Raw genomic sequence first — 25,214 nt, 5'->3', positions numbered from 1 at the left:
ACAGGAAAGCCAGGACTGTACTTTGAAGAAGCGACACTTCATTGCAGAAGCAAATGGGCACCAGGAAACCCATCAATGGCCGCCATGTTTGCAATCACTGAGCTAGAGTTTCTCAAAGTCTGACTGTACAGGCTTTTTGGTTCTGGCAGGGAGCCCACTGGAATGCCACTGGTTTTAGCCTAGCAGAAAAGTCACTAAGCATCAACATCCCTCGTGAAACGACCATGTATCATTCCTGTTGCTTCAGCCATTGTTTCACTTGGTTTTACCTGGGGATCCACGGTCAGGCGTGGCATGGAAGAGGCCCTCCCGGATACAGCTCGTTCCTGAGTGTCCACGGGGAGGTAGCTGCCATGATTAGAGGGCTGCACTCTTTTAAGCTCTCTAACCTCTGGCTCCTGGAAATAAACACACAGCCAAACTCATGGGATTCAGTTTGATTATTATCACCTGCCTTTTTCTGCCAGTGTCCTCTTCCCCAATGTACTTAGCAATGGTGTTAGAGAAGGGGTCTGTATACCTGTGAAGTCTTAGGAGGACAGTGAACGTTGTCTGCTGGCCACATAGCATGGGTGTGTCATGTACATGAGAGAAACAGAGATACTAATCTTGAGTATGACAGGATTCTGTTCTAAGGAAATGCATCTAGGACTGAGTGAGCTATACTTCAACAGTAACTTTTTTTTTACCTTCCTCTGGGTATGAAGCAAGGATTTCTGGGAGAGGGGAAGAGATAGCTGTGAATTTCCTGCATCGTGAAGGGGGGTTGGACTAGATGATCTTTGAGATTCCTTCCAGGCCTATCAATGGAAAGCCTAATTTCTTCTTCTGATAGGTTTAGGCTTAAATACTCTGTATTGAAAGTGCATTATCCAACACGTGTGCTGTGAGGTTAATGGCATGCCAAAGGAAACACCATAGCACATTTCTGTATTTCTCAAGTTCTTCTCTGGCTGCAGCCATAAAAAAATGTGCATTAGCGAGCATTCCACTGCCGTGTGATTATCGCTTTGTCACCTGGTGCTTAAAGCCCAATGGATTGGGTATAGGTTCTCTTTGAGATAGGCAGGAGTATTTCTGGTCATGCAGATTTTTGTGGGATATAAATTTTTATAATTTTATTTACGTACAAGAATAATCTGTCATGGCGATTCCTTTGGAATGCTACTGACTTTATACCGCACGTGTTGGATAATGCACTTTCAATGCACTTTAGAAGCAGATTTTCCTGTTTTGGACCCATTATGCATGGGGGTTTTAGCGCACATTCGGGATGGAATGGCAGCGACTAAAATCACCGATAACGCACGGTGCCGGCTGCAACCGGCCGCAGCTTCGCCGGCATGCCGCCGAAAAAGCCGCGTTTGCGAAACGCGGAAGGAAGCGCAGCTTCCGGGTGACCGGGGCGCAACCAGAAGCGGCGCCCGGATCGCCGCGTGCATAATCGGTTACTCTGGGTTTTGCCGCCGTTGCACCCCGCCCCGTGCATAACCAGCATGCGTCGCGTCTTCCCCCTCCGCGTTTTCCATGTGACCCGAAATCGCCGTTTCGGCGGCCGTGCATAATGGGCCTTGCACAAGAAAATCCAGCTGCAAACGCACACTGAAAGTGGATTAAGTTCAAGGTTTTGGTACTGACATTGAAGGCCATTGACGGTCCGGGCCCAGCGTACCTGAGGGACTGTCTTGTCTCCTTATGCCCCTTGCAGAGCTCTTTGCTCTGCAAATCTGAATAAGTTGCTGATACCTGGCACATGATAAGTGTGCCTAGCCTCAACCAGAGCCAGGGACTTTCCAGTCCTGGCCCCTACCTGGTGGAATGAGCTCCTGGAAGTGTTAAGGGCACTGTTGGAGCTATCACAGTTCCACAGGGTGTGCAAGCACTCTTTCCCCAAGCAATTCATTGACACCATGGCAAGGAAGATCTGCTGGCCCCCTCTTTCAAACTCCCTCCCCTGAGGCATTGAGTCGAAGGATCCATTGAATCTGTTGAGGGGTGGGACTATGGGTGTGTGGGAATTTTATGGGAATGTGGGGATTTTATTGTACTTTTTTGCTTACTGTTGTAAACCGCCATGAGTCAATTAGAAGAAGTTGGTTCTTATATGCCGCTTTTCTCTACCAAAAGGAGTCTCAAAGCGGCTTATAGTTGCCTTCTCTTTCCTCTCCCCACAACAGACATTCTGTGAGGGAGGTGAGGCTGAGAGAGCCCAGATATTACTGAAGTAGAAGAAGAGTTGGTTCTTATATGCCGCTTTTCTCTACCCAAAGGAGTTTCAAAGTGGCTTACACCTTCCCTTTTCTCTCCCCACAACAGACACCCTGTGAGGGAGGTTAGGCTGAGAAAGCCCTGATATTACTGCTCGGTCAGAACAGCTTTATCAGTGCTGTGGCAAGCCCAAGGTCACCCAGCTGGCTGCATGTGGGGGAGTGCAGAATCGAACCCAGCATGTCAGATTAGAAGTCCACACTCCTAACCACTACACCAAACTGGCAATCCTCCCAGCAATCCTTCCTCCATATCCAGAGGAATTTTTTTTTTAAGTTACTATTGAAGTGTAGCTCACTCAGTCCTAGGTGCATTTCCTTAGAATATAATATAATAAATAATATAATATTATAATAAATAAACAAAGAATGTGCAAAGGTGATAACCAAAGTCCATGCCTGTTATTGCCAGAAGCAATAATAATAATAAAGATACTGCCTCTCCTAACAGAAAACAGCAAGAGTGACCATAAAGGGTTCTGTGAAAAGTCACCTGCGTTTTCACTTTGCAGGGTGAAGAGTGTGGAACGTACAAGGAGGCATACTGAACGTGTGTGATACAAAAAATACTTATGGATATAGTGTTACACACTCTGAAAAGCACACAGAGCGGGCTGGAGAGGCACACTTATGCAGCACCGCAGCCCAACCGGAATCCAGGTGGCGCACAGGTGTGCACACACACAGAGCCATATACACACACAGACACTAGTGCCCCCGGCTGGAAAGGTGGGCGCATGTGTGGGTGGGCCGAGAGGCATATGTTCACATTGGTGTGACATGATTCAACAGTTCAAGTTGGGACCATGGACACCAGCACTGAAGACAAAATGGACACAAACCCAGAAGCATCAGATACCGTCGTTCGGCCTTGGCGAGCCGCCCCAATGAAGTGATTACTTAATGAGAGGAAAACCAGCCTGTGAAAAGACCACCATTGTCAGTAGCACTCGTGAACACAGAAGCTCAATTCTGCAATGAGTTCACATCAGAAATGACTATTGTTCCCGGCAGCCCTAAGGTCCTAACTTATTCAATAAAGTTTGCATTTCTGCACTTTTACAAAAGTTGCCTGTTCGTAACGCGAAACACAATTGCGAAGATGTAACCGGATTTTTCCATTTGAGCTTCTCCACTGATTACCTCCCCAGTGTTAGAATATTCTGAGACCGCCCATTAGCTGTTGCGGTTGCTTTAGAATTTTGTTGTGGTCTATTGTATAAAGTGCTTCTTGAAGCAGAAACATCACCCATTCATTTTACATATAAAGGGGCTGGGGGGATGGGAGAGGCCAGGATGCACAGAACGATTTTTTGGGGAATGAGTGGCGATATCGTTGCCATGGTGAGAACATCTTCAGAGCATGACAGGCTTCCTAATATCCCTATGGCAAGAAAAGGGGCATTTACTTTATACGAGTACCACGTTGAGGCATAAAAACCCAGAACGGTCTTCAGGCACATGCTAAACGTATACAATAGTATCGGGATTATGCAGGGAACTTCTGAAAGCAGGGAAAGAGGATAGCAACAAGAGGCATCTGGATATCATGCACTGATTTACCAAAGACTGCTGCTCCTGGTATTCCCCATGGTGTGGATCCATGCAAGCCAACTGGAATATCTCCTGGGGAGAGAGTGGGCTCAGCGAGGGGTACCCGCTTCGGCTGCTCCTGTAAAGACAGTCCCGCTTCAAATGAGAGGAGACGACTACTCCAAGTGCAGGTTATTTCTCTCCCCACCCTCTCCAATAAAAACCTGTTCTCATGCAATTAACCTCCAAGAATTAGCACTCCTTCGGTGAGAAAAGTGTAACGGTACCAATGCTTGGAAATTATCATTTTAAACATATTAACCAATATGAGAGCTGCCCCTGCCGGTGAGTTCCCTAACAGCTGCCTGCAGCCTTTCCAGGTCCTGGGGGGAGGGGGAGGCCATCCGCAGAGTTCTTCCACTCCACCCCCATAATCTAGAGCCTGTTGTATTCCTGAATGCAACGGGCTTGGCCCCTAGTGTTTTTTTTACAATTTTAATTATTAGCTATTTCAACTGTTTTAATGATTAATGTTTTAATGCAGTTATTGCTTGTAAACTGCCCCGATCCGGTATCCAGGAGGGGCAGTTATATAAATCCAAGTAATAAATAAATAAAAGTTAAAACCATACTAAAACAGCCTATTTTCCAATTTTTAACTGAGGGGTTAATCAATGTTACGTCAGTGGAAGGTTGGGCGGGCTCTCAAACAGGGGGGCCAGCAACTTTGTAGTATTAATTTCCTGGAATCAACCATAGGCCTGGTGAAACATCTCTGTCCTTTCCACCCCTCTGGAACTGTTGAAGTTCCCAGAGGGCTTTGATTTCGCTATGGAGAGTGTTCCACCAGGTCAGAGCCAGGGTTGAACCTCAGCCCCGATCGAGGCCAGTTTTCCTTCTCTGGTCTTCCACCCTACCAAGATCTCTACATTTAAGCACATCTAAGCATTTTGTGTGTGTGTGTTGGTGGGGGAACTGCCTCCCTTCCCCCAAGTTGGTTCACACTAACAGAGCAAGATTTGAGTCTAAAAGCACCCAAGAAACTTTCCAGGGGGTAAGCTTTTGAGAATCAGAACTCCCTTTAACAAATATGTGATGAAAAGAGCTTTGAATCTCGAAAGCTTATATCTTGGACATCAAACTGCCACTAGGGAGAATTCCCTGCCTTCTCAGTGGCTCTTACCTTGTGAAATTCTCTTCCGAAGGAAGACTTGCTGATGCAGTCATAACATCACCAATATTCATGATTTCGGTTTCGCAAGGCCCTTTGAATTTTGTGGCACTAGTCTGCTGGCTTTATTGCTTTGAAGCTAATTGACTGTCACTGCTGATTTTTGATGTCTATAAATGTACCGGAACAAAATTCAAATCCAGTCGCACCATAAAGACCAACACAATTTGTCGGGGTGTAAGCCAGGGGTAGTCAAACTGCGGCCCTCCAGGTGTCCATGGACTACAATTCCCAGAAGCCCCTGCCAGCGAATGCTGGCAGGGGCTTCTGGGAATTTTAGTCCATGGACATCTGGAGGGCCGCAGTTTGACTACCCCTGGTTGTAAGCTTTTGAGACGCAGAGCTTCATCAAAGACATTTTCATTATTAGCCACTTTGGGGGTCATATAGGGTCAAAAAGGGGCATAGAAATGGAAAAAATAAACCCGTCAGTCTTCTGCAAGGCTGTTAATACGGGATTCCCAAGAGAGGCAGGTATAAAGCACTGATTTTGGATTCTGAAGAGCCCTCCCATTGGGTTGGATCCAAACTCTGGGTCTATTTCGTCCCACCAATGGAATGGAACTTCCCTCACCTTCCCCACTGCAGATCATTGATTTCCCCAAAAGAATCCCCCTTGGGGAGCAGCATTTTGGGGGCCTCTCTGGGGCTGCAGCTGGAGGAGGAAGGCAGAAATATTGCATTCTGCTGATTTTCCTACCACGAATAGGGGAAGAAAATGAATTAAGATCCAGTTCTTTGCGTTTCTGCATACACGTTAAGAGGCTCTGTGCGCATTATGTATGTTCACATTCACACTGTGCATTACTCTGCCAAGTGTGTTCATTCAAAACGTGTAGCATATAATCACACCCTCCAAGGACCCGGGTCTTGTTGTCAGTGATTAAAACTTCCTCTGTGCAAACCTGCAGAACTTCACAAAGAAGGAGCAGCAGTGAAACTTCTTGTGTCCTAAATGAGCAGCTGACCTCTGTTTATGAATTCTGTTCATGCTCGTCATCCCACACATCCTCCGCTGCCCTTGATCTGCCTGCGCCTTGCCAAAACCATCTTTTTGAGGGAACTCATAATGAGTCCACAGAAAAAGCAGCAGATTTATGCTAAATAAACCTGTTTGCATAAATGTTGTGGGTTTCGAGTGAGCTGTTTTCTGCACAGAACGGAGGCTGTAGGTTTGAATCGCTCAGTGTCTCATCTAGCCTAGCTACTTTGCTAAACAGGTGACCTTTTTCCATGGAAAAGTATAGCAGAGGAGATCGGTGGCTGAGGCCAGCACACATGGGCCTCCCCTGACAGTATGTTCTCTCTCGCCGATTCCTCCCTCAAGGGAGAGACATCAAATGATGACTGAGCCTCAGTTAACTGTTTTAGAGGGTTTTTTAGAGTTTTCAACTTATTTATTACATTTATAATTTATTGTATTGTTGTAGGGTGTAACCCGCTCCAAGACGACAGGGCCAAGAGGACGGGCTATAAAGATAATTCTAAAAATAAGTAAATAAATCTGGTAAGGCCATATGAAAGTCCTGCCTACAGACTTTGGCACGGGATAGGCTAGCTGCTTCCAACCCGTCGGTCGTCTCTCGCTGTTGCAGGCAGCTGATGTTGAAACTGGCTCATTCTGCACATGTTGGATAATGAATTTTCAATGTGCTTTTGCAGCTGGAGGGTCCTGTGCAAAACAGGACAATCTACTCCTGAAGTTGATTGAAAGTGCATTCTCCAACAGGTGCGGAATGAACCAAAGCGCCCCCAGAGCACTCCTGGCACAGCCTGGAAATTGCATGAATAGTGTTGGTTTTTGGTAGAAGCTCCAGGTTGGCCCAACATAGGATCATAGCTTCAGAGAGGTGTTTGACTTTGGCTGCCAAAACGTAACGTGAAGTTAAGCCCACATTTCTTCATCTGCAATAGTGGGAATGCTAGCACTGCCCTACCCTACAAAGTCATTGTAAGGGTTACAAAAAAAGAGAGATAAACCATTTGAACTGCTTTGAACCCTTGAAAGCGTCCTAGGGATGCCAAGAGCATTGTTTACATGTACTAAAGATAAGCCCCCCTGCTTGGTAATTATCAAGATTTTTCAAATCAGTTTCAGGTTCTTTTGCTCTGCCCGTTCTTTCTACTACCTCCTTTTGTCTTTAGGGCCTTTCAAAGAATGAGGCAAGGGGCAATCAGAATGCCGGCAGGAGGGAGGAGCGTGGCGTAAGCTCCCCTCCACACTTACAGTCCTGAAAGCGTATCCTGCTGGAGGTAAGGCAAAGCTTTGGCATTGGAAATTATCTCCTGAGGAAGAGAGGATGGCTCCATCCGCTGGAACATTGGGGCATTCTTCTGTGGGGGGAAAGAGGAAAGAGCCTTGGGTCAAGGTGCAGATTCATAGTTATTCACTGCATTTTCATCCCACGTTTTGCCAAAAGAAGAAGGATAATAGTAGTAGTAGTAATACTACTACTACTACTACTACTACTACTACTACTAGTAGTAGTAGTGTTTTATACCCCGCTTTTCATTATGTGAAGAAGCCTCAAAATGGCATAAAATTGCCTTCCCTTTTTCTCTCCACCACAGAGACCCTGGGAGGTAGGTGGGGCTAAGAGAGCTCTGAGAGAACTGAGACTGGCCCAAGGGTCATCCAGCAAGCCTCGCGAATCTCAAAGCGGCTTACAATCACCATCCCTTCCTCTCCCCACAATAAACACCCTGTGATGTGAGTGGAGCTAAGAGAGCTCTGAGGGAACCATGACCAGCCCAAGATCACCCAGCAGGCCCTGTGAGTCTCCAAGCAGCAGACAAACACCTTTCCCTTCCTTTCCCCACAACTAACACCCTGCGTGGTGAGTTGGTTTGAAAGAACCCTGAAAGAACTGTGACCGGCCCAAGGTCACCCAGCTGACAGCATGTGGAAGAGGAGAGGGGAATCACACCCAGTTTCCAAGGACTCAAAAGTCTGACCACAGTCATAATAAAAGCACAGGTCATACCAGTACAACTCGCTATCCTCAGATGTCGTCAAAAATGCCACCTAGCCACATGCCCTGTAGGGCGTCCACGGCAGGGGACTAAGAGAGATGCCTGTGTGTTGACTCCAGACTTCCTTGCTGGTCTTCCATCCAAGGACTAACCAGCACGGACCATGACAAAATCAGGTAGGCTGGGTCCTCCAGGGCAGGGGTAGTCAACCTGTGCTCCTCCAGATGTCCATGGACTACAGTTCCCAAGAGCCCCTGCTAGCAAATGCTGGCAGAGGCTCATAGGAACTGTAGTCCATGGACATCTGGAGGACCACAGGTTGACTACCCCTGCTCCAGGGCACAGATTGTGGGATGACAAGTCGCAACCGACTCATGGTGGCCCCAGGCCAGAGACAAGCACGGCTGGCCATTGCCTTCCTCTGCTTAGCACCCCAAATCTTCCATAGCAGTTGCCCACCGTATTACTAACCATGGCCAATCCTGCTTTGGGATCAGGCTACAGTGGCCTATCGGGCTGTCCTCAGGCAGCGCAATCCTGTTTCTCAAGCCAAATCCTAAAATGCTGGAACACATCAGAGAACGCAAGATCCCTCTCATTCTTGTACGCATCTGCCCACCTGTTCTTCCAGCTGCTGCTTTTGTTTTTTAGCTTTACTCTGCTTGTAATAGTCCATTATCATCATGGCTGCGTAGATTTTGCCAATGGTCAGGTCTGTTGCTGAAAGTCAAAGATAGGAATAGAATAGAATTGAATAGAATACCTTTATTGGCATAAAATCAAAGACAGGAAGCTTAGGTTCAAGGCAGAAAAAGCTGGCTTTTTTCACCACCGCTTTTTACTACCCAAAGGTGCCTCAAAGGAGCTTACAATCGCCTTCCCTTCCTCTCTGCACAACAAACGTCCTCTGAGGGAGGTGGGGTTGAGAGAGCTCTGAGAGAACTGCTCTGTGAGCTCTGAGAGAAGTGTGACTGGCCCAAGGTCACCCAGCCAGCTGTATGTGGAGGAGTGGGGAAATCAAACCCAGTTCTCCAGATTAGAGGCCGTTGCTCTTAACCACTACACCAAACTGACTCTCCAGTGGTAACGAGGGTGGTAACAGATTAGCAAAAGGCTGAATAATTTTCTGCACGGCTGGGAAACATACATCAGACTTATACTCAGGGTCAGGATTGTCTACTCAGACTGCCAACAGCTCTCCCGGGTCTCAGACAGAGGTCTTTCACATCATTGGCTGCCTGGTCCTTTTAACTGGAGGTGTCAGGGATTGAACCTGGGACCTCCTGCATGCCAAGCAATTGCTCTACCATTTAGTCATGGCCCGTCCCCTCTCTCCCTCATGGCTGTGAGGCAAACTGAGTGGGCAGGTGGAGAATGGGGATTTAAATCCTTTCTGCTCCAGTCGCATTTGCTACACGGAATACCACCAGCAACTCCCCACCCACCCACCCACCCACCCTGCATCACGGTCCTGGTATGCCCTTCCAAGTGCTCGCCGGGGCCGACCCCGCTTAGCTTCCGAGACCTGACGGGACCGGGCTAGCCGGGGCTATCCAGCTGGGGCTTGGAAACTGATGAACTAAGCAAAAAAAATTGGATATGTTTTAGAATTTTGCTCTCCTTTTATTTGTGGGTATTTTTAAAAGCAGGGTCTTCAGACATCCAAAGCTGGAAGTTCAAACCTGGGAAGAAATGAGCTAAATGGGTACGCTAAGTGAGCTGAAATCGGAGGGGAGGGGGGAGGGATTTGGAGGAAAACGCTTGCAGGCAGCACCTTGACTCTTCCAGCCTTCTCTCCCCCGACCCCTCCCCGTGGGTACCTCTCACGACCCCTCGCTTTTTGGCGCGGGCACTGACACATCCGGCATCTGCTGGGACTCACTTTTTGGCATGGGGACCAACAAATCCAGCATCTTCTGGGAAAGGTGAGGCCAGATGGTCAGAATCTCCTTCTGCAGCTCCGAGTCCAGCTGCTGCCAGTCTGCACCACCTAGAAGAAAACAGGCCAAAAGGAGTCTGCGGAGAAAAACAGGGCCACGCTTCCCTGTCACTGTTGTTCATCGAGTGGTCTCCTGGCCAGGCATGATTGCACGCCAAGTGCAGAGAAGAGCTTCCGAGCTTTTAAAGAACATTCTAGGGCAGGGGTAGTCAACCTGTGGTCCTCCAGATGTCCGTGGACTACAATTCCCATGAGCCCCTGCCAGAAAACTCTGGCAGGGGCTCATGGGAATTGTAGTCTATGAACATCTGGAGGACCACAGGTTGACTACCCCTGCTCTAGAGTACGTCAGGAGTGGTCCCCCTCCCCTCTGTCTACAGAGATCTCTTTCCCACCCAAGGGATTACGAGGAGAGGCGAGGAGAGGGCTCTTCCCTCCGTTACCTTCGCTGCCTTGAGGACGCCCCAGCACTGGATGAACGGCAGGGAAAAGCCTTCCCACAGCAGGGAAAAGCCTTCATGACCCTCCACTCCTATTTGAAACTCCTCACAATCCCTAACCACAAGGGTGCTTTTATGCTTGCCAGGTGGAATGCCTTGCCAACAGCAGAGCTGAGAGGGTGATTTGCTAAAATCCCATTCACAGAACGCTCCTGTGGCTGCCAGTCTGGTGCAATAGAGACCGTAGACCACCATTTGTCATTCTGGGATCAATCGGCTGCCCCCAGGGCACTTTGGAAGACCCCTGATCTGCCCAGATACCAGCTTCCTGCTGAGTCCTAGAATCATAGAATCATAGAGTTGGAAGGTACCTCCTGGGTAATCTAGGCCAACCCCCTGCGCTATGCAGGACACTCACAACCCTATTGCTCATCTACTGTAACCTGCTACCTCCTTGAACGTTCACAGAATCAGCCTCTCCGTCAGATGGCTACCCAGCCTCTGTTTAAAAATTTCCAAAGATGGAGAGCCTACCACCTCCTAAGGAAGCCTGTTCCACTGGGAAACCGCTCTATCTGTCAGGAACTTCTTCCGGAGACATAATTTCTTTTGCATTAATTTAATCCCATTGGTTCTGGTCAGTCCCTCCAGGGCAAGAGAGAACAACTATGCTCCATCCTTTATAGGGCAGCCTTTTAAATACTTGAAGATGGTTATCAAATCCCCTCTCAGTCGTCTCCTCTCCAGGCTAAACAGACCAAGTTCCCCCAACCTTTCCTCATACGTCTTCGTCTCCAAATCACTCACCATCTTTGTCACCCTCCTCTGGTCATGCTCCAGTTTGTCTACATCCCTCTTCAACTGGGGTGCCCAAAACTGAACACAGTACTCCAAGTGAGGCCGAACCAGAGCAGAGTAAAGTGGTACCATCAGCTTCCATGATCTGGACACGATACTTGGTTGGTATCTTTATGGTTAGCAGATTTTCATTCAGAAATAACTCAATCTGCTGCAAAATCCCTGACAACAGTGGCTCTTTAAGTGAGTTTTATCCTGCTGACCATACAAGAACTGCATATGTCTACCCATCCATTTTATCTAATATGTTTTTAGATTTTTTCAACTTTTATTAAATATGTATTTTTATTGCCTTCTATATCCCCCTTGTCTGTTTTGCCATCCTTGGTAACGCTGTTTTATCATGTTGTGATTTATAGGTTTTACTAGATTATAAGCCCATTTTAAAGAGTAATAAAATGGGCGCTAGGAGGGCTCAGGCCGCTCTGGCGGCCGACAGAAGGCTTCCCGTCCCCTCCACCCACCCGAGGCTCTCTGGAGCCTTCTGCCGGCCGGCGGAGCGACCTCGCAGCGTCTACGACACTGCGAGGCCGCTCCGCCGGCCGAGAGAAGGCTTCCCGGCCCACCCCCCAGCCGAGGCTCTCACCAGCCGCTCCGCCATTTTCCCTGAGCGAGTGAAGCAGGCAATGGGTGCTTGGGGCGGGATTGACACTTCGCGGCTTCTGATTGGCCCCTCCGAGTTTTTATCCCGGACCGGTCCCGCCCTAACTCCTCCCCACTACCCCTTACTCTTTTATTCAGTCCGTGGTGCCCGTGGCGCCACGGGCTGTGTACAGATGCCCAATACCTTTGGCCCCATCAGCTTAATAATAGACGGAAGGCAGGGAAAAGGAGAGAGGGGTGTGTGCCAGCACAAAAGACCTTTGTGAATAACATTTACCAGCAAAGTGCATGCCTGTTTTCATTGCTGTGGCTTCTGTGCAGTCCCACATGAGGGAACAGCAAGCTCACCTGCCCTAGGAGGTACTTGTGGGCTGATCAGTGAAAGATTGCTTGTAATGTTGCCTTTCCCATCACAGCTTCGTTCACTGAATCCATGTCCATCCAGTAATGCCTGACAAATGTCAAGTGTATGGACCATGTTGCTATTTTACAAATGTCATTGAATGTGAGTCTGAACCAGAAAGCTGCTGACGGAGCTTGAGCCTTCATGGATTTATTATAACCGTGGCTTTATTATAACCTCTTTCATTGGCAGAGCCTACCCATCTAGACAGTGGCTGAGCTGATGCAATATTGTGGAGGGACCAATATTGTGGTCCCCATTGGAGGGGCATCATAGAAGGGAAAGTGAACCAACAGTTCTGCAGTGGTGGCCATTGTAATGGAGGCTGTTGGCCTGTTTGTCCTTTGCCTTGGAGTGTCATAATGGGAACAGATGGTAGCACTTCAAAGACTTGGTCCTCCGATGACCTCAGAGAATAAGCAGCATGCCTCAATGGTCTTTGGACGCAATGACAGCTCATGTGCTGGTCTCAGGTTTCAGCTCTCTGCTGGAAGGAAGTATAGATGAGCTGACAGGAAGGCAGGGAGAATTAGTATCCAAAACAGAATGCCAAGGGGGCAGAAAGAATGTAAGATCAGACAGTCCGGTGAGTCAAAGGTTCATTCATGCAATCCAAGGGCATCAGCAAAAGGAGTCGGTCACATGTAGCTGTAAAGTTGCATCCACGATCCATGCCTCCACCCTCAGTTTAATGTAGGTTATCAGAAGCCTCTCTGTCTTAATTCTGTGAAGACTCACAGGTTTCTGCAATCAGTATCTGTCTTGATAACCTGGTGTGGTGCCTTTTAAATTGGACTTCTCTTCCAGCAGTGAGCCAGGTGGGTTGACAGGGAGCTGCAGCTGGAGGCTGGGCAAAGGAATGAGAAGCCTCTGCAACAACTTTGGAGTCAAAATCCTGGTTTGTCTGCAGCTCCATTCCCTTCTGTTGGACAGAGCTCTCTGTCTATTAAATATTTGGATGTGCTGAGCTTTCATCCAGCTGAGGCTTGGGTGAAGCTGGGAGTTCCTGGCAAGGCTCTTCCTCCACGGAGTCCTTGCAAACAAGACCTGGGCTCACAACAGCTCAACATCAATTTCAGTAGATGAAGCATGGTGCTGAGGGGATGTCAATCTAAAGATTGCTGGTGTTGAGCCTCGACTCCAAGGCAAATCTTCCTACTAGTATTGTAAATGCTGAGGTGATGGTGAAGCTAAGACTCCAGAAGATGAAGTCTGTCAACATCAAGGGAAGACCGATCAGCACTGAGGTGAAGGTGGTGAGTTGGTGAACCCCAGTGGGAATGTTTGGTCTTTTTCTTAGCTTTTTTGGTGGTATTTCCAGTGCTAATCTAGACAAAGTTGGTTGGCCTTGTGCTTCTGATACTGCTGATGTCGGTACCGAGGCTATTCATGAAGATCTCAGCCACACGCTTGACATTTGTCACTGGACCCATTTTTTCCTACAGGGATCCGGGGCATCTAGAGATTTCCTCCACGGCACAGCTTGAAGAAGACCTGGGCTTTTTTTGTATCTCGCTTTTCACTACCCGAAGGTATCTCAAAGCGGCTTACAATCGCTTTCCCCCCCTCCCTCCACAACAGACACCCTGTGAGGTAGGTGGGGCTGAGAGAACTCTGAGAGAACTGGGACTAGCCCAAGATCACCCAGCAGGCTGCATGTGGAGGAGGGGAATCAAACACAGTTATCCAGATTAACAGCTGCTGCTCTTAACCACTACACCAAGCCTTGCTGCTTTGCCTTCTTTGGCCTTTTGGATAAGCCAGTGACAAGCTGGGCAAGAGGTAGTGTTTTGACCCTCAACCAAACATAGAATATATGGTTTATGATCATCGTTCTTCCTCACATTTCTAAAAGAGGGCCATCCTACCAGCTTTGTTGAAAACCTTTGCTCCTGTCACCCCTTGGATAAACCATCCCCCATTACTAGTTCAAGAAAGTCATCTCCTCTCGATTGAAAGAAGAAAACTGAGGGGAAATTACTCCTTCCACCTCCACTGTGTGGTCCTTTGGGTGGGAAAAGGATCTCTGTAGACAGAAGGGAGGAGGAGCACTTCTAACATCTCTAGAATATTCTTTAAAAGATTGGAAGCTCTTTTCCGTGGCTGGCTTGCAGTCATGCACTCCCTGTGCGTTCCTGCACAGAAGCCACAAGTATGAAGAGTCAGGAAAAACGGTTCATTATTAATCTCATTTCCATCTTATTCTTCCAGCCTAAATCGCAGGGTTATCTACACAGGTCATACCCCTTTTGTCTTTGCAACAACCCAGTAAAAAAAAAGAAGAAAAGGAAGAAGTAGAGTTGGTTCTTATATGCCACTTTTCTCTACCCGAAGGATTCTCAAAGCGGCTTACAATAGTCTTCCCTTTCCTCTCCCCACAACGGACACCCTGTGAGGTGGATGAGGCTGAGAGAGCCCTGATATTACTGAGGAAGAAGAGTTGGTTCTTATATGCCACTTTTCTCTACCGAAGGAGTCTTAAAGTGGCTTACAATAGCCTTTCCTCTCCCCGCAACGGACACCCTGTGAGGTGGATGAGTCTGAGAGAGCCCCGATATTACTGCTCGGTCAGAATAGAATAAATTAGGCTAAATGAAAATGACTTCCAAGTGAGCTCCACAGCTGAGCAAAGATTTTGAAACCAGTTCCGAATCTGCCTATTAATTGCATTCTCTCCCCTTTCATTTTGTCACCACAACAGTCCTGAGAGTTAGGCTAGCTAGGCCATGTGAAAGTGACTAGGCAATCAATGAACAGCATGGCAGAGTAAGGATTTGAACCTGGTCCTCCCAACTACTATTTCAACATCTAGCCAGTACACGGTACTATAAATTTATTAGCGTAATACTCTGCTCTTGCTATCCTACAGGGAATCATGAGAAGAAAGGACAAAGAAGTTGGTCAAATAGACGAAGGGATGTTGGCCTCCAGGTGGGGATCCCTTGGGATTACTGCTCATCTCAGACTTCAGATATCAGTTTTCCTGGAGAAAATGGATGCTTTGGAGCAGGGGTAGTCAACCTGCGGCCCTCCAGATGTCCATGGACTACAATTCCCAGGAGCCCCTGCCAGCAAATGCTGGCAGGGGCTCATGGGAATTGTAGTCCATGGATATCTGGAGGGCCGCAGTTTGACTACCCCTGCTTTGGAAGATGGACTCTATGGGTTGTACCATGAAGAGGTCACTGGAGGGGACGGTAGGGAGGTGTGGCCAACTGACATCACTTCCGGCATGCCTCGAGGCATGAACAAATTGTCAGGTGCGCCTCGACAGACAAAAGGTTGAGAAAGGATGTTTTAGGTATAGATTTGGCAAAGAGCTGGCGAGTCAAGCTCGGCGTATTCAAACCCAAACTGTGTCTTTCCCTCCAAATCTGCAGCGCTGACACATTCTTTCTCTCTCTGTATGAGGGACTTTCGCCTCAGAGAGGCACAACAGGTGTCAAAATATCTTTCTTTCTATGTTTAAAACTGAAGTCAAGTAAAGGGAATGTAAAAGAACATTCACAGGAATGGGTTGAACCAACTATATTCAACCCCCCCCCCAAAAAAAAACGACTTAACACAGAACTTTCAAAACTCTTTCGTCCTTGTCCTCATTGCCAGTCCCTCGTTAAAGATACTATTCCCAAATCCAGCCCACACAAGCCTTCTGTTATCCTATCCTCATTCTGGTCGTTCCGTTCAGACTCTGATCCTAAGTCCATCCCACACAGACCTGCTGCTTTCCCATTTCTTGCTTCTCTCCTCCCCCCCCCCCCCCGCTCCCCAAAGTAAATAGATTTTAGGTCAGATCAAGATGGGTGTGAATGAAAACTAGACCAGTGCAGGCCAAACCAACATGAAATATTAGTTTATGCTCATAATCCCATAGGGAGGAGAGCCACCACATTGCTGCCGTATTTAGGTAGAATGTGAATTCTTACCTGCCATGTCAATCTAACTTAAATTTTGTTTTTCCCTATGCCACGTAGGTTTGCCAGGTTTGGGGGGGGGGTAGAGATGCCAGATACAGGTTGGGAAACTGCTGGAGATTTGGGGATGGAGTGTGGGAAGGGCAGTGGGGCACAATGCCATAGGGCCCAGCCTCAAAATGGCCATTTTCTCCAGGGAAATCCCTGCTCAGATGTGGAGTTCACGTGAAAGTCATATTCTTTTACCCTAATCTCTTTGATTGGGTTGTTGCAAAGACAAAAGGGATAGGATCACAAATGTAATACAATGAAGTATCAGAACGCCCCTATCTCTGCAGAACTGGTTTATCCAAGCTGGCCCCGTAACTAGAAATAAATAAATAAATTGGGCAATAAAGGTGTTGTTATTAATGTTATTGTTGCTGTTGTTATTATTATTTGAATTTATTTCCCGCCACTCTTGGCAGAGTTACAAGATTGGCGGGTTACAAGATAAAAATAAAAAATACAAAGTCCCCTGAAAACCCCACTAAAATTACAACAATTATCAGATAGCCTTTGCTACTCTTAAAATATAACTGCCCCTATTCACACAACCATTTCAAGCACGTGAAGACTACAGTGTAAACTGCGACGCTCATTCAGCAACCTTGCCCTGAGGGGTTTCTATTCAACCCCCAGTGAAACAGACCTTTGTCCGGTGGGCAGACCCTCCACTGGTAAGTCTAAGGCCCTTTCTGCCTTAGCTCGCCCTCCCCTTCCTCCTGTTACCTTTTGCAATCTTAATGTCCAAAGCGGTTCGGATCAGGGCCATCAGAGTGGAGGTGAAATGGACAGTGTTGTCCTCCGCCACAGGCATGTTCATCAGGACCAGCCTCTGCACAAGAAAGGGGCGGTCGGGGCAGGGGGGGGGGGAAGGAGGCAGAAAACAATGTCGGAAAACGTATCAGGGAGACTCGAGGGGGGGGGGAGGATGCATAGAATGTGCAGAAGAGGACAGCCAAAAAGAAGGGCAAGGATCGCCTCCTCCTCCATCCCGCCCACCCCAAGCTTGGACATACTTCCTCCCTCCAGCATGCTCTCTTTATTCCGCTCGTCCAGAACGTGCATCCTGTCCTTAGTGTGGGGCACAGGAGAGACAAGCCCAGGGCTGTGCTTCTCCACCATTCAGAGACCATGGGGGGGGGGGGTGTCTTTTCCCAGCTCCCGCCCAATCTCAGGACACCCGCCCGCCTGATCGTATTGCTGCCCAGCTACATCCTGGCGCCCCCTTTTTGAGTTGGTTTGATTTTTTAAAAAAAAGAGTGATGATGTTTGCCGGCCAGTGGCTTGCCCATGCAAAGTTTTCCCATTCATCGGAGGCTGAGAAGGGGTGGTGGTGGTGGTGGTGGTGGTAGTGACTGGTGAGTGCAAATGGAAAGAATCAATGACCAGGGCAAGAGTGGGTGGGTCATGCACCTTCTGTCCCAATCCGTGAAACCAACAAACAAAACAGGCCAAATCCACTTCCCAGAGAATGTATATCGCTCGGGATGTTCTTAGCTCCTCTGCCACACCCTCGTTCCGGAGACTTCCAGGAGCACCACAAGACCAAGTTCAATTCGGACATAGCCCGAAGCCTTGGTTTATTCTTTTTGCTATGACCAATCTGCAAAGCAGGGGTCCAGCTTCCTGATGGTCAGGGAAATCTTGGTTTGACTCCACAATGTTGTGTGTGTGTTTTTGTGTGTGTGTCTTCACCCTAAGCTGGAAGTAGGAAGGGCTGCACCCAGTCCAGTGAAGAAAGCAGAAAAAAAAATAATTGGTGCTCATAGGGAATCTTTAATAGTTGTGATGCATTTCGCATCATGCTTCTTCAGGGTAGGCTGACCATATTTCCTTGACACAAAAAGGGGATAGTGGGATGGCAAAAACGGGACAGGGTTAAATATTCTGTATTCATGAAAGCAAGACGTTTTATAAACATATTGAGATTACCATTATTCCTCAGTGACAGAACTACTACAGAATCTTAGGCCAGGCTTTATCAAGCAGGGTTTCCTGATTGGGTGGGAGTTAACTAATTTGTATAAATTTTTTACATTTGGTAAACATTTATCAGGTGATAACACCATATATGGTCATGTCAACCCCCCCCCCCCAATGGCCAATGATAGTCCTGGAGGGGATGAGAAGGGGAGGAGCCCTGGGTGGGCATGTACTCAGCTCTGCTTCCCAACCCTATTCTGCACAATTGTCCTACTTCTGGAATTCCTTGAAGCCTGAAGAATGTTTCAGGGGTTTCTCAACAGTAAAAAAGTTGAGAAAGGCTGCTTTAGGCAGACGTAGGCCAGAAGAACTCAGCTAGCGGAAAGGGTTCTAAGCCATAGCTTTAATTACAAAAACCCTTTCTTAAACCAGTCCCTAAAAGGACAGAAGAACCGGGAAAGGGGGGGGGGGGGGCTCCTGCAGCTGCAAGTTTACTAACTGCCCATGACCTTTGGCACCCATGGTCCAAATTCTAACTGTTGGATAGAAATGACATGGGTTACATTAACCTATGGGCAAAACCAAAAACTAATGCTACAGCAAGTATCTTTTATTAAAAAGGGAACAAAATTGACATCTTAATTAAAATGAGGGGATGGCTGGAAAATGTGAAAAAAGGATACCCCTTCAAAAAGGTACATGTGGTCAGGCTACTTCAGGGGGACGTCGCTTCTGACTCACTGTAGAATGTCACTTTAATACTTTCAGTATTAAACTGAAAGAGTGCATTATGGGAGGGCCAGGGGACAACATATTACAAACCTAGTCATCATCATTTTAAAACATCACATTTCTAGCTACACATTGGGAGCCCACCCTCTAAAACAGGGATAGTCAAACTGCAGCCCTCCAGATGTCCATGGACTACAATTCCCTACAAATGCTGGCAGGGGCTCCTGGGAATTGTAGTCCATGGACATCTGGAGGGTCGCAGTTTGACTACACCTGGTCTAAGTTATGTACTTCCAGAGGTCAACACTCTCTGCTTTTGCTCATCTCTCAATCACCAGTGTGTTCCCACATGCATCAGTGCGTTCCCACACGTATCCCACATATATTCCCACATGTACCTTTCGCTTTGTGGGCTCCAAAGAAGATTACCTTTATATTAGAAAGACTAGTTGGAGCAGCACCTAACAGATTTTTCTTTGCCGCCCAGTGAGCTCTTTGATTTTATACATGAGTGCATTCCTCACAATAATTTGACCAATGAGCAAGATCCCTCGTGGTCAAAGCGCATTTGGTCCATTTTGTTGGTTTATTCCATGTGTAGTTAGAAATGTGATGTTTTAAAAGTAGGATGACTATGTTTTTAATATGTTGAACAAGGGCACTTTATGTAATAAATATTTGAAAATTTTAAAAATTATTTCTGCAGCTCAACCTTTTGGTTCCGAACTTTTCTGGTTAGGCTGGGTTTTGGTATCCCTTTTTGGTTTTGCAGGGCCAGGGGACAAGCCAGCGTTAAGTCAGGGCATCTGTGTTTACAGATTATGGGAAACTCTAAAAGCCAACAGTGGTTAATAAACCCACTTCAGACTTTTACTTCCAGTGCCTGGTTTGGCAGATCTAAATGAAGCAAAATCAGTGGAGCAGCCTGCATTTGGACAATCCAGCCAGACAAAAAAGAAGAGGTGGGTTTTGATGTGGAACACGTCTTCTGGCATGCTTGGAAGTCCTCACTGATGTGATGTCCGTGAGTCCGCCCCCCCCCCCCCCCCGAGTGTGCCAGAAGAGCCAGGGAGGCAGCCAGCATGGAGGTGGCCAGCATTGGAAGGGGAGGCTGGGGCAGCCACAGCCCTGCTGGCAGAGCCCCGAAGCTGCCAGCTTAGCCAGAGGAGGACCTCAGAACACAGCAGCCCTCCTGCCACAGGAGGTAAGGAGGGGAAGTGGAGGGAGGCTCTCTGTGTATTTGTGCATTTGTGTGTCTGTGAGAGAGGGAGGGACCAAGGAGGAGGTCAAGAGAGCAAGAGGTAAGGAGGGTGAGGGCAAGGGGAGGTGGGAGGGAGGAGGAAGTCTCCTTGTGCATGTGTGTGTGTTTGTGTGTCTGAGAGAGAGGAAGGGGGGAGGGACCAAGGAGGAGGTCAAGAAAGAAAGAGATAAGGAGGTAGAGGGGATGGGGGAGGCTCTGTGTGCATGTGTGTGAATGTGTCTGTGTGTCTTAGAGAGAGGGAGAGGGGAGGGGCCAAGGAGAGTGGGGAAGCAAGAGGGAAGGAGGGAGAGGGCACGGGGAGAGGGGAGGGAGTCTGTGTGTGTGTATCTGAGAGAGAGGGAGGGGGGAGGGACCAAGGCAGAGGTCAGGGAAGCAAGAGGAGAAGTCGGGGAAGTGGGGGGAGGAAGGAGTTGGTGTGTGCATGCATGTGAGTGTGTCTGTGCAAGGGGGGGGGGGCAGGACCAAGGAGACCTGAAGCAGGTATGTGTTCTACATACCCTATAAGAGTCAGACTTTCACTAATTTTTATACTCCACTGTTCGCTACCCAAAGGAATCTCAAAAAGCAGCTTCCAATCGTCTTCTCTTCCTCTCCCCACAACAGACACCCTGTGGGGTAGATGGGGCTGAGAGAGCTCTTCTTTTATTTATTTATTTATTTATTTAAACTTGTACACCACCGTTCGCCAGGAGGTCTCATGGCGGTTCACAATAAAACATTAACATCACAATAAAACCCCATAAGTTCCCATTATATGTTACACAATAACAACAACGATGGCGTTCTAATCCTACAACCCCTGCCTGTTCAGTCGGAGGTCATAACGTTAGTCTCACGAGAGAGGGAGCTCCGTCTTGCAGGCCCTGTGGAAAGCTGGTTGTTCCGGCAGGGCCCTTAGCTCCTCCGGGAGCTCATTCCACCAGGTTGGGGCCAGGACCAAAAAGGCCCTGGCCCGGGTCGAGGCCAGGCGAACATCCTGGGGACCCGGGACAACCAGTAGATTCATATTCATTCAGGGCCTTGCGGGGGGCATAAGCAACCAAGCCGTCCCACAGATAAGCAGGACCCAGGCCGGGTATAGCCTTAAAGGTTAATACCAACACCTTAAACTTGACCCGGAAACAGACTGGTAGCCAATGCAGGTGATGAAGTGCCGGCTGAGTATGGGCCCTCCAAGATGTCCTAGTGAGGACCCTAGCCACCGCATTTTGCACCAGCTGTAACTTCTGGATCAAAGTCAAGGGTAGGCCTGCGTAGAGCGAGTTACAGTAGCCTAGTCTGGAAGTGACCGTTGCATGGATCACAGTGGCTAGGTGTTCCAAGGACAGGTAGGGCGCTAGTAGCAGGGCCTGTCGAAGATGGAAACAAGCCGTCCGGGCTAATTTGTGAACTGAGCCTCCATAGACAGGGAGGCATCGAAGGTCTACTTCTCACAGGACTACTCTCACAGGACTACTCTGTGAGAACAGCTCTACAGGACTGTGACTAGGCCAGGGTCACCCAGGTGGCTGCAAGAGGAGGAGGGGGAATCTAAGACACCGTCGCTCCTAACTACAACACCAAACTGGCTAAGCATACTCATGGCTACCCCATAAGATTTTCAGGGCAAGTGATGTTCAGAGGTGGCTCGTCATGGCCTGCCTATACATCATGACCCTGGACTTCCTGGTGTCTCCCATCCAATTACCAACCAGGACCATCCCTGTTTAGCTTCTGAGATCTGATGAGATTGGTCTGGCCCGGTCTCCCCAGTTGGCCTCATTAAATCCTGGCTTTGCACATTGTCTGAACTGAGCCCCAGGATTCTCTGGCAAGTAACCATGCTTCCGTGTGCTTGTCTCTCTGTGTGTGTTTTAATGTGGGCCATGTGCTTCTGAGAACCCGTGGGTGTGCATGCAAGTAAGTTTTGTCATAAACAAAAGTGAACAGACGCTCTTCCTGGCAAGAATCCTGCCTAACGGCATTGAATGGCAATCCTCTCTGACTTATATGGAGGCCGTGTGCTAGAAGTGCTCCACTGTACCATTCCAACAAAAACCTTTGGGATCTGAAAGGCTGTAATTTTTGCCTGTGAGGACCGAGTGAGTGCGCACTCTCCCAACCCAGTTCTGGCGTCCTCCAGTCACATATGGCCAAGTACCTGCTCTTCCGGTGCCTTTGGGTACTGCTAGGATATGAGGGTCCTTTAAATGCTAACTACCTAATGTGGACAAGCATGGACAGTACAGCCACAGTGGCGGTGATTTGTGTCTTAGTGGCTCAGGTTTATATTTTATTGTCCGCCATCTTGATATCATATCATTGTTCTAAATATGTTTTAATGGGCTATTTTAGAGGATCTTATTTTATTTTATTGATTTTGTAAACCGCCACAAGACATTTGAGAGCGGCAGTATATAAAAAATATAAATAAAATATATAAATAAATAAAATCTGCACCCTGAAAAAAGGGCTCATAAGGTTTTTGGCGTGCAGTTGAATACAGGCCACGGTTAGGTTTTTTTTTTAGAGGCAAACATGATTTCTCCAGAAGTCCAACCATCCCTGAACATATTAAGCAAATTCCTGACTATAAATCAGTAAAACTTCCCCACTATCTTACAGGCCTCCCTCCGCCGCCCCTGCCCCCTGCTCCCCGCTTAAGCTGTTCCCACCTTATCGCTGCTCACTAAACCCATAAAGGAAAGAAGGGTTGTTCTACCTTATAAGCCACTTTGGAGGGACATCTCTTGCCGAGGCCTAGTGGTGGGGACATGAGAGTCAGCATTTCATACATCTCAGTGTAATGGATGCGGCCACTGCTCATGGAGGGGGAAAGAGGACAGGGAGGGGGAGAGGGAGATGCAGATCAACAAGAGGTCGGGGAGGAGGGAGGGCAGGGGGCATTCCCAAACAAAACCCAAGACAGAAACAAAAATGGGATACAGGGAACAGAAGAGAGAAAAAACGACACAAAAAAAAAAAACAGGAAAAGAACAGGAAACCCATTAATCGAGTCAAATAATACGTGAGAGTCTGAGCTGGTGTGGATTTATAAACCCCGTCACACAGACCCAGGAACACCCCCGCCGCCCCAAGGAATGGCCCGTCTATCTACGTGCTGCCACTTAGGGCCAGTTTCTTCTTCATCCAGAGGTTGTTTTGGGCCTTAACGTTGTTCCCAGGGCTGTGCGCAAGTGGTATAAATCAAGATACACCACGCTCCAACAAGGGGTTAATGCAGGATGTGGCCGGGCGCACCTTGGTGAAGGAGAGGGGCCAGAATCGTTCCCTGAACCCCAGTGGGTCCTGTCAAGTACTGCGATCGAGGAGGGGGGGGGGCATCAGTCATGTAACCCGTTGCTGAAGAGAGGCGTACCCCACCCCACCCCTCTGGTCATTTCTATGCAATCAGAAAAGCAGCAGTTTGCATAGGAGGTGCTCTGAACCCGGGGTGACTGATCAGAGAAACGTGTCTGTTTGCTTCCATCGAACTCCGGGGATGATGGAGCGCTTTTCCCACCATGCACTGGTGCAAAGGCATGCTTAGTGGCTCAGGAAACAATAACGGGAAGAAGATTCTGCATGCCATGCGCCCGCCCACCCCAGGTCTCTCCTGCATGCGGCTTCAAGTTCAGCCCAACTAGAGTTTAAAGAGTCTTGACAGAGGCAGCTGTTCGGCCTTCTGAAGTTTAGCATTCAGCTAGGGCTCCCCCGATTGAAATCCGATGTTACGGTCAGGATCTAGCTGGCGTTGCCTGCCTTGTAACACTCTGTCCTGCAACATTTAACTTCTGATTCAGGCACAATTTACACATCCGGGACGACGAGGCGGCAGAATGACCCCTGCCACTTCAGACTGCAGGTCCTTTGCATTAAAACACAAAAACGAAAACTCCCTGAGCACGGAAAGCTAGCACCACAGGGAGAAAAGTTTATGGAACCTTCTCTTTGCTTGTGGTGCTTACGGTTGGTAGCTGGGGAACTTCCTGAGGATTTAAGGAGTGGAGCTTGTTGGGGGTCTAAAGGGGACGGGGGAATCTAGAGGGGTATAATACTAGAGACTCTATACTCCAAAGCAGCCATTTCTCCAGGGAGACTGATCTCTTGGCCATCTGGAGATCAGATGTAATTCTGGGCAAGCTCTACCTGGTTGGCAACTGGTTTGCTAGTTTTCTGTTTGCAAGGAGCTCTTTGAACATAGGGCAGCATTCCAAAATGAGATTCTCATTTTCTCTGCACCCTTTGAAGCATTTCAAAATTCTAGGTCGCCTTTGACCAGCTGACACATAAGGTCATTGTACAAAGAGTGAAACGAGGTCGGTTTTCTAAAAATCGGGAATCTCTCCATGTGAGAGAGCTCGATGTGTATACTTTCATCTCAGAGCAATTGTGGTCTTAAAAAAATATCTCACTGCTGGTTTCAAAAGCCAGGTGGGGTAATTCTGAAGTTAATTTCGTTTGGGTTCTCTTTCTAGCTCCGTGACCTCACAGTGAAACTTTTGAAAATGGAAATTAAATGTAGTTTCGTGATGAAAACACAAAGCAAAGCATAGTTTTGAGAACCTGCAGGAAACTCTTGTGAGAAAGGGAACAGCAGAAGCCATCTGTGGAGTCCCATGGAACAAAAAGTGAAGTTCAAAATGAAGGAAACAGAAGACCTTCACAGTTACACAAAAATGACTGTTGGGATCAAAGGTTGTGTTTCTTGATATAAAAATCTATGTCTGGTGCAATTTTGGCAGGTTATTAAATATCAGGGTTGCCACACAACCCAAGTGGAGGCAGGGAACTCCTGCTGCCAGTCCCTACCCCCAGTGGCCAATCAGCTGGCTGGTGGGGTGAGGGCTTACCAGGAGAAAGGAGAGGGTAGAGGCTTCATTGCTGGTGTTGTACAGGAAGTGACTTCATCACCTAGTGACGTCCGGGCGACACTCTGGTATATGGGCAAAAACTCTACAGTAGAAGCCAGTTTTACCATAGTTCTCCCCACCAAAATACCAGAGCATCACCTAGATGCTTTTTCCTTGTAAGTTTCCCCCACCAGTTATCAGGAGGGATGTGGCAACCCTTTTAAATACTGGTCATAGACAAGATACTGTATGATTTTCTG

The 25,214-nt window shown here is 48.0% G+C and overlaps 1 protein-coding gene across 6 annotated transcripts in view; it reads right to left on the bottom strand.

The window, feature by feature from the left end:
• CACNA1E (calcium voltage-gated channel subunit alpha1 E) overlaps positions 1-25,214 on the bottom strand; it is a 584,956-nt gene that overhangs the window by 24,679 nt on the left and 535,063 nt on the right. For 3 of the 6 annotated variants that reach the window (XM_077332237.1, XM_077332231.1, XM_077332233.1), the window contains 7 exons: positions 22,824-22,920; positions 16,933-17,038; positions 9,887-9,994; positions 8,624-8,724; positions 7,259-7,365; positions 3,831-3,939; positions 270-398 (listed from right to left, as the gene is read on the bottom strand). In XM_077332237.1, the coding sequence (XP_077188352.1) occupies positions 270-398; positions 3,831-3,939; positions 7,259-7,365; positions 8,624-8,724; positions 9,887-9,994; positions 16,933-17,038; positions 22,824-22,920 (757 nt within the window). The remainder of the gene's footprint in view (positions 1-269; positions 399-3,830; positions 3,940-7,258; positions 7,366-8,623; positions 8,725-9,886; positions 9,995-16,932; positions 17,039-22,823; positions 22,921-25,214) is intronic. The other 3 variants (XM_077332232.1, XM_077332234.1, XM_077332235.1) reach the window with 3 other exon arrangements.

This window comes from Paroedura picta, chromosome 4 (genome assembly GCF_049243985.1).
Source record: "Paroedura picta isolate Pp20150507F chromosome 4, Ppicta_v3.0, whole genome shotgun sequence".
Taxonomy (NCBI): domain Eukaryota; kingdom Metazoa; phylum Chordata; class Lepidosauria; order Squamata; family Gekkonidae; genus Paroedura; species Paroedura picta.
This window is presented reverse-complemented; position numbering and strand designations above follow the sequence as displayed.